Genomic DNA, 9769 nt, shown 5'->3' with positions numbered 1-9769 from the left:
TCCGTGAAGACTGCAGCCTCCACACCAAAGCTATCAACAACTTGTGTTGCCCACGAGGTTCCTGGAAGTTGAATGCTGGATACATAACTCGAGAGACATGAAAATGTGAGCGGTTCCTTTTCATCTTGGCCGCTGACAGACACTCCCTCATGACTTTCCTCGACTAATCCGAGGCTGCTGCATGCTGCCAATGGTGCTTCAGTCTGGACGTGACACAATCCATCTGGACCACCCTGATGTGGACTCGTGCGGTTGTCCTGACGAAAAATGAGAGAAATTATATCAGTGGAAATGGATTTAAGGTACTGTTATAAAACATATGCTACTATCAAAAGCAGCCAAACCCAAAAAGCTACAGGCAAAAGTTTCGCGGACTGCTTCAAAAGCTAAGGGCTTAATCATGCTGTATGTTAACAACAGCTAAATTATTTAATGTCCTGGGCTGGGCAGTTACTATTAACCTGTATTGCAAGCAACTGTAATGGTTATCCAGGGGCACCTATAGGTATCTATGGCATGCCGGGAGGACCGATATGGTTAGCAGAAAGTTATGTACAGGGAACACTAAGCACCTAGAATATTAAGTACCCGGAGCAGTGCAGAAGAGAACAAACCTTAACGTCATGAACGCCAAGGAAGACGGAGGTGGCACTTGAGGAGGTGCCTCCAAGTTCCATGGTGGGAGAAGGGCACGTTCCTTGATCACTCCACTCACATGTCTGCAGTTTCTTCTGAGGGCTCGATGATGGATCGGTGCCTTTTTGTTTTTCACAGACCGTCCCAACGGGCAGTGCGACAGCGGCGGGAGCGGGCCGCTTGCTTGACTGATCGCCACACGTGGCCGTAGACTGTCGTTTTCTAGGAGGCTTTCTTGACCTTGTCGGTTTTGTCAGATATTTCGGACACCCGGGAAAAATACTGGGCACAGCATTCGCCGACAGCACCGGGATCTTCTTCGGTACATTTAAAAGTACCTTGCCATTGAACTCGGCATAGTACGATTTTGATATCATATGCTCGGGAAAGTGCTTCGCGCAGACGTGGTCGCTCGGTTGAAATATCCTATCTGCTCTGGGAATTGCCCGGCGCCAAAGTTCTAAGCGAGCAGGCTCCGACGGAGCTTTAAAAAGTGAAACTTGATCCGGACAACTCCGGTAGCCCGAACTGCAGTTGGGTACGAAGCACTTCTTACCCATAATTGCGTCTAGCAGACTTCTGGACCCGGCTGAAGTTGACAGGTGTGTCACAGCAACAAACAACAGATCACAGACACAATGCACATAGGCCGCGACGACCGTCCATGGCGTCGGCCCGCGCCACCACGTGCGTTTCCACAACTGTCAATCCGGCTTGTGCCAAACCGCGACACAAAAAGCTAGTTCTAGCAAAATTTGCTCGTCCACGATGGAAGCTGACGACGTGGAAGCTGAGATCGTGGTGTTCACAGCTTGTGATGCACTCTCTCAGCCCAAAACATCGACCAACGCAGCCTAAAAGGGCACCTAAAGCAGGACACGCCGGAGAAGGGAATATACGGCTCTGGGCACGCCGCTTGCCGCATCGAAAGCGAAGGGCCTCTGCTCCGCAGCGCCCCCGCGCCGCTGCGGTCGGCGCATGTACTAGAGGGCGAACACAATCTGTGCGCGCTCTCCGCCGCGGCGGGCGGCCAGTGTCAACACCTAAATATATTCTTACACCGTGCGTTAGACGAAACCCCGGAGGGCGGAGTTAAGAGGGAGAAAGCACGCGGGCGAGAGTGAAGGCGCACAGGGAGAAGGAAGAGAAATAGCGGGGAGGAGAGAAGTCCAGTGTTTGCAGATGAAGCCGGCGCCCGGGCGGGAAATTCAAACTGGACTCGGGACAGCCCAAACAAACGTTTTTAGATCCCTTTCAGTTTCAAAGCTGCGGTGCGCGGATTGTCGCCTTTCCGTTTCCTTCCGTGCGGTGGCGCTCGCCACGCTGTTTGCCCGACCAGCGTGGCCCTTCGCGTCTACGACATGGTCGCCGCCGCCTGATTTGGAGCAGCCAGCAGATATCAGCATGGAAGATATCAGCTGTCCTGTGCCAGTTGTTGGCAGTGACGCTTATGTTACAGTATACAAAAGCTTCAAGCAAGGGTGCTTAACGCATCCCACCAAAAAGATGCTAGAGTTTACCAACATTGTAAACAAAGCAATCCCGATTTCTTTGAAGAAAGGTCCCGTGTTTGAAAGGGACGTTTTTTGGGAGCTGCTAGACGAGCTTGTACATCAAAACCTTGTTCGGCTTGGATGTGCAGAGCATATGGCCACTTTTACATGCCAAGTGCTGCATTTTGTCATAGTGACAGGCGTCCACTTCTAGGCGAGAGACGTGAACCGTCGGCTAGAGAACAGAGAAATATTGTCATTGCAAATAAAAAAGCTCGCCTTCAAGTAGCCATTCCCTCCGTGCTTCCGACTTAGTATGTCTGCATGTAATGCTTGTCTGTGTTCAATGAAATTAACATTCTAATAATGAAAGTGCAGTACGCTGCTCCTGTCTGTGCTATCATTGCAAATAAAAAGCTCTTCTTTATTCCCTCCCAACATCCAGCTAAGTGTGTCTAAATTTATACTTGTGTTCTCTGAAATTGGAATTCTAAAGAACGTGCTAAATGCTGCTTGCATGTGCGGTGCTTCGTTGATAATATAGCGCGGAATTTCGTGACTGATCTAGAAGCGGAACATCGCTAGTTTTATCCTTTCATTAATGTTTCGTGCATTCTCCCGAAGAAATATTGATAGCTCTACTCCAACATACGCATATCATCAGCGCTAAACGTCGCAAACGTGATGCGATAAAGCGCAATGCAAACGATTGTTTTTTTGCGAACTGGCATCAGCCTGCTCTTTATCTCACCCTTACTAGTCAGGCGAAACAGTTCTTCAACCATGCGACCGAAGTTTCAACGTGACAGCTCCAAAAGTACAGCAAATTTGAGTTCGACGTGTTCGCTCCGAATGTTATCGCGGATGAGAACAGGCTGTCACAGCAACTGCCAAGCGCGAGCGCTCCGGCGCCTCCGGGCCGACAGCGACAGCAGCGCCGCGTGGTGAGTGGAAGCGGACGGGGGCCGCTTTCTCGGGCGCGGCGCGGGGGAGCTTGCAAACTGAAAGGGATCTAAAAACGTTGGCCCAAACAGCATTCAATATCTGCGTGCCTACACACCACCAACAACAAGGCAGGCTCGGTGAAGCAGACATTTCGGCACGCAAAAGAAACGGGAGCTGAACTCGAATAGGATATCACATTGATGGTAACCTTGACGACGGGAAGAAGCAGAGAGGGAGGGAAACGCTGATAAGAAAGGGCCGTTGTCGGAGCGGCGCAGCATATATTCAGAGCTGAGCGCTGGAACGTCGTAGGCCAAGATGGCTACCGAAAGTGTGCTATACACGCTTGCCGGGTTCACCTCAGAGCTCGACCGGAGGCCGCTGCACTTCGTGAGGCCGCTTCCACGGATCAGTGTGTGCGGTGCCTGCTCTCTGGTGCGCCCAGCGACGGCAGTTCTCTCCTGCATGCACGTTGTGTGCGGGTCTTGTTACGAGCAGTGCGCGCAGGACGGCACGCTCGTCTGTCCCCTGGATGGCCTGCAGTGCCCGGAAGAAGACGTCGAATGGAAGGAGTGGTCAGCCGACGACCTGCTCAAGAGACAGGTGAGCCAAGTGGACAGCGAATACAGGTGGCAGGTCCGCGCAGTCTCATGTTAGAGTTACGAAACGCCAGTGGGTGACATACGTAGCCGGTTCGTCTATAACTGAGTGGCTGGCGCTATCAAGGCTACTTTTGAAACTTACTGCTTTACTTAGTTTATTTCCAGTGCTTAAGTGTACCTGTAAAGGGGTTTCTCGTGAGGGTGGGGTGTGTCTAATTATGTAGGAAATGTCCAGTTCAGTGCTTGAAGTGATCATGGATACAATGAAATCTAGCAGCAGAGTGAAGGTCATTCCAGCCCTTAGACGGTCGTGCTAAATATGAAGAGAGCTCGGCCTACGAACCAGCTGACGGTGGATGTACAGTTGCACCAAAAGTAAAATGGAGCCCGCGAGAGGGTAACAAAACTGGAAAAAAATTACAAGCCAGTGCGCTCTATCAGCAGATGCGCTGCAGATAACGAGGGGCCGTCGGCACATCCGGCTGACCCATCACGAAGGTCTTATGGTCGGCTTATCGCCGGCACCAGCGAAGCCGCACCGCTACCATCATTGCTCGCCAGGGGCGCTTTCCATTGCTTCATGCAAGCGTTTACTGTTTGCCCGCATCGTGGAGAAAAGCGGGCCTTCGGCGGCGCGCGCTTCCTGCTTCGTCAAGATTGCCACCATTTTCAGTCTGCATGACCGCCTTGGTTTGCGCTTCACTGGCGGCGAGTTTCTTGTGTTAAGATATATAAACGTTTCTGCATCCGTTTCGCAAGTGTGGTAGGGAAAAAAGAATAGCAAGCGTGTATTTCCTCCTTTTTCTTCGCCGATATGCCGATATGCTTAGCCGATATGAAAACCATCGCCGATATGCTCGCCATGTATGTCGATGCCGAACACAAGACCTGGGACGTCATCTTGCCTTACGTAGTCTTCGCCTACAAGACCGTAGTGCAGGAGACCGCCCAGATGACGCCTTTTAGGCTCGTCCATGGCAGAGAGGCCACGACCACGCTGGACGCCATGCTGCCGAACGTTACCGAGGAAGATAACGTCGACGTCGCCGCCTACCTACAACGCGCAGAAGAAGCCCGGAGACTTGCCCGATTGAGGATCAAAGACCAGCAGCGGACCGACGCCACACGCTACAACCTACGAAGACGCAACGCGGAATAAAAGCCAGGAGACCGAGTCTGGGTTTGGACGCCCATTCGCCGCCAAGGATTGAGCGAAAAGCTTTTGCGACGCTATTTCGGCGATTCTACTTTGTGCCAGAGAGTTCTAGAACCTTCCACGCTTGATCTCGAAGGTTCGCTATCAGCTTTAAAAAGAGCACGGCCGACAGCGGCGGGCATTCTGTTCGACAACCGCCGAGCACGCTTGTTGCTACTCCGCCGCCGAGTGATTCAGTTCTTTGCGGGCGCAAGTCAGCCCGAATAAGAGTTCCGTTTCAAAGACATCCTCGTTGTTTTCCTGTTCGCGGCACTGCAGTCATCACTACGTGACAATACAAATAGATGATCAACGGCTTAGCACCACTTGTTTCAGCACGAATTGGCTTTCTTACACCGGAGAAAACAACTCCACAATTTTTCATAGAAAATAACGTCTCTGCGTGAGTCGTCCTCGATCGGCTACATTTCGAACATCTATTTATATCACAAATACAGCGCAGCCAATGCATGCATGCTGATCTTTTTTTCACGCTTTCCCGGGAGCCAAACAAAATTTTGAGCGCACTTGCTAAACAAACTCGCCGCCAAGTGCAGCGTTGTTTGTTTGAAGTTATAGTTGTTTATTTTATCGACTGCAATAATTGGGATAAATAAGACAAGAATAATTAAAGAGCTCATGGCAATACCCTATTTGGACGCAATATTGAACTTGAGTGACAATGCTCGATTTTTATACTGCTGAAAATCCGAGCGGATCAAGCCGAAAACAGAAATGTACTCAAAACCTTGAGATAAATATGTGTAGCGAAGGGTTTTGGTATTGAAGAAACCGATTCCTTTTTAGCGATAGCTAGAATGTTATTTACAATCAACTCATTTACTCCCTTCAGCAGAATATAGAACAGTAGCACTCGTCTTTCGTAATGAATAATTTTTCTATTTATACTGATATTAAAGATCAGTAATCAATGGGTAATTACTTCCTTATTACATATCAGTAATGATTTTTTTCAGACGAGGCTACTTTTAAGTGTGTTATTTGTTTATTTGTTTCAGTCAAAGCAGGTATAGTTTTGTGCCTCTATTGCTGCATGCACCCAATTAGTTTCATTTTATTTTCTTTCTGCTAGCCAAATGTTTTTACTGGCAAGAGTCGCATTGGCGCATATTCGTCTCGATAACTAATGAACGTTTTGCTCAGAAAGTCACTGAGCGTTACGTTTTAAGCGTACCTTGCTGGAGTTTTGCACTTAATGCCAAATTTTTGCTTTGGTTTCAAAACGAAATATATTACAGAAACAGCTTCCGCCTCCTCTCCCCACTTCTCGACATTCATTGTGGTAGCTGTGGTGCATGCGCCAATCGGCTGCTGAGTCCCAAATGCATGCGACCGGATTCTGGCCGCGGCGGCCGCACTTTCATGCGGTCGAAATGTAAAAACTCCCGCGTGCTGTACGATGTCAGTGCACGTTTATTTACTTATTTTTCAAATACACCTCGGCTGCCCTTCGGAGGCCAAGGCGCGAGTGGCTTCAGAACACCCTATAGTCGGATACAACTTAAGAATGAAGGGGCTTTCCTCGTCAAAGGACCCCACTCCATCCAAAGGCGTCGGCCAATTCTCATCACCCTGCTAGGGTGGCAATGCAAGGAGCGGTGCCACAATGGAGAGAGGGGCCTATCCCCGACAATGGAGGTAGGAGTGCAGAAAGTTGGGCAAGTTGGTAAACATTCATGATGGGTTTCAAAGCGCGACAAGACGGAGACGAAAGGAAGAAACACACACGACAAGCGCTTTCAGAATAGAAGGATCAGAAAGATTGAAGTTAGAACATATAACAGAGCCCGATGTACTAGAAATGCATTGAAGGAGTGCAGAAAGTTGGGCAAGTTGGTAAACATTCATGATGGGTTTCAAAGCGCGACAAGACGGAGACGAAAGGAAGAAACACACACGACAGGCGCTTTCGTGTGTGTTTCTTCCTTTCGTCTCCGTCTTGTCGCGCTTTGAAACACATCATGAATGGAGGGAGGGACTATCTTCTTCCATGCAGCACTCCCTGGTTTGTCACCCTGGCAGGGTCACGAGAATCGGCTGACGCCATTGGCTGGAGGGGGGTCCTTTGACGGGGAAAAGCCGCTTCGTTCTCAACTTGTATCCGACGATAATGACGCTTACATAGAATAGTAAAATAAACATCCGTTGAAAAATTATACTAAAAAAAAGACTAAATAACTCCGGAAGGTATGAGAAACCATTGGAGGTTTCTCGTGGCTGATATGCAGCTTTGTGACTTAAAACCCCACAAAGTAACGCCCCCGCGCTTCCCCCTTCCCGCTCGAACGTCCAGTTTTCAGTCTGTTTTATTTACTGTCTGATTGTATCTTTGCTCGAGAATGGTTAACTCGTAGTTATCAATAGAAACGGATCATTCTTTCTTTCACTGGCCCGCACTGCACACTGTACTTGTGTTTCCATCGTCAAAAATTGGCTTTTTTTTCTCGAAATGGCATTCAACGTAATAATCTACCTATCAATCCTGATAGTTATCTATCGGTTACCTCTAATCATCGAACCAATAAATCCTGCCAAGCAAGCCTATTTCCTTTTTTCGCTATATGCATTATTTCTAATTTTATTTTAATTATTGAGCCTTTATCAGGCACTATTTTCCTCACTTCCAGGTTATGTGCTGGAACGAAGAAAACGGCTGCGGTGCTGTGATGGCCGCTTCGGAGATCTCTCAACATTTCCAACGCGACTGCGGACACCACTCCACTCGCTGCCCCAAGTGCGCGGCCTCGGTTCTCTGCAGCGACGTCTGCGCGCACCTGAGATCGAACTGTGCAAACCAGGGGGCGCCTCCTGCACCGGAATGCGGGGGACAGGTTGTGCGCCGAGACGAGTCACGTGCTTCGACAGCTTCGACCCGAGTGTTGGAAGAGCAAGCCCGTGAAATGAAGGCCCTTCTCGAGCAGGTGCTTAGTGAGAGCAGAGCGCTAGGCGACCGACTGAACGAAATCTCGCACGGTCAGAACGCCTCCACAGAGACGCTGCAGCGCGATCTGTCGCAAGCAACACGTCAAATCAACGACACTTCAACGCAAAGCATTCGCGAAATTACCGCGTCTAATGACGAGATGAAACGGTCAATGTACAACACTGTCTCCACTAGGATGGGCGCATTGGAAGAGACACTTAGTAGCGAGTTGGTAAGTGCGACCCGAGAGAACGGTGACAAATGCTCACGGCTTGCAGCTGCCGTCGACGCTGCAAAAGCTGAAACATTGGACAGCATTGGCCTCGTTGTTGGGCACAATAAGCTACAAGTGCAGCACTGCGAGTTTTATGTAAACGGTGTGGAGCCACTCAAACAAGAAGCGTTGGAGGTGGGGTATGCTTCTTATTCCAGCCAGCGGGTGTACTTGCGCGGCTACTGCATTTCACCTGGAATTGCATTCATAAAATATGGCGAATCTGTGATCCTGTGTTTGGGGTTCCAACTACACAAGGGTGAAATGGACGACTTTATTCAGTGGCCACTCGAGCACCGAATGAGGCTGAGCGTCGTGCACCCACAAGAAGGCGCAAAATGCCAGCTCGAAGTGAAACCGTGGCGTACATCCAAATATAATCAGAGGCCTTCAGAATCATCTAACGTGTCTGGTTATTCTGAATACCCGTCGCTTAACCTAGGCGACCTCACCCGCGACGGCTACGTGCACGGAGACCAGCTTCGATTAATATTTGAGTTGCTGCTATGAACCACACTTGCTCGAGAAAGAAAAGTGCAGTTTCTTAAATGAAAGACCCTAACGTGGATCACGTGAGCTTAAGCTATAATGAAATCCTAGAGAATTAGTAAAGCTGGATCAATCGTTGCACTTATTCAAACGCGTACATGTGCCCACAAAAGTTTTCGAACGCTGAAACCACACAAAAAAAAGCTGAATTTCCTTGCTACGTCGCGGCGCTGCCAGGAATTCAGAAGTTTGTCCTTCAGATCGCGTAGGAAAGTACGGAGCACATGCATCAGTTCGACACTGCATGCTTATACTGCTCAGGTATTAAGCCTTCTTTTAATCCTCGTGTTCCCAAAACTTTTGTGGGCACCTGTAGGTCGCTCCAGTAGTGCTTTATTTCTCATGTTCATGAGAGCGGTGGAATACTAATCGTTAGAAATTATGCTTTGCAAAAATAAAACTCTGTCTTTTGCATCACCGTTGACGTCCGAAAAAATCTTAATTATGTTTCCTAGTCAAGTGGTTTAAAGGTTCTTATAGTTTACTTCTAAATTATTGCAGCACGACGACTGTTGCAAATATAGCTTAGCCTGCAAATTCAGATTTAGAGGTAACCACTATCATTATGCATATAATTGTTTTAAATTTGGAAGCGTGATAACCTTCAGCGCCGATGATTAACAAATTTTCTTCATTTCTCACGTGATTTGCAAATTGCTCTACTGCGTAGCAATGACAGCGATGCCCAAAAATTACGTCACTCTATCGCACATGCACCACCTCACCGGCGCGTAGCTTTCGAATTCCCCAATTAATGATGAATATTTTTTAAGCCACGGGGACGAAGGTAATCGATTTTAAGTAGTTATTAATGCTTACTACAGCTATTACTAGGAGGCAGCTACACATCTTTGAGACCAGGCGCCGATCTGTAATGAGCAAAAAGTTATGTTCCAGTCGCAGTTCAGTAGCTCACAATTTAACTTCATTCTCTTCTTTCCTGATGTCGGTCAGATGTGGTGCAGAAGCAATCTTTAAACCTGAAAACTATATTTTTTTAAACGCTAATAGAACCGTTCGATATCTACCAGGAAAAAATGTCATTACGAGCGCTACATGCACATTTCCTTGCAGCCAACATCACATGATTCTCTTGTATGATTGCGTTTTGTGTTTTTCTTGGTCCCTTTT

The 9769-nt window shown here is 48.4% G+C and overlaps 1 protein-coding gene across 1 annotated transcript; it reads left to right on the top strand.

Moving 5' to 3' along the window:
• Positions 1 to 3376: 3376 nt before the first annotated feature.
• LOC149355834 (uncharacterized) lies at positions 3377 to 9057 on the top strand. The gene is made up of 2 exons (XM_089584016.1): positions 3377 to 3677; positions 7520 to 9057. Exons 1-2 carry the CDS (start codon positions 3393 to 3395, stop codon positions 8597 to 8599), a joined length of 1365 nt encoding a protein of 454 aa, XP_089440142.1. The 5' UTR covers positions 3377 to 3392; the 3' UTR covers positions 8600 to 9057.
• The last annotated feature ends 712 nt before the right edge of the window (positions 9058 to 9769 follow it).

Source organism: Amblyomma mixtum, chromosome 3, assembly GCF_055824585.1.
Source record: "Amblyomma mixtum isolate Tamu chromosome 3, ASM5582458v1, whole genome shotgun sequence".
NCBI classification, from domain to species: Eukaryota; Metazoa; Arthropoda; class Arachnida; order Ixodida; family Ixodidae; genus Amblyomma; species Amblyomma mixtum.
This window is presented reverse-complemented; position numbering and strand designations above follow the sequence as displayed.

Bases quoted from the DNA above. Each gene is read 5' to 3' on its own strand.
- LOC149355834 (XM_089584016.1), top strand. From the start codon at position 3,393: ATGGCTACCGAAAGTGTGCTATACACGCTTGCCGGGTTCACCTCAGAG. The intron at 3,678-7,519 runs GTGAGCCAAGTG...CCTCACTTCCAG, and splicing joins ACGACCTGCTCAAGAGACAG to GTTATGTGCTGGAACGAAGA.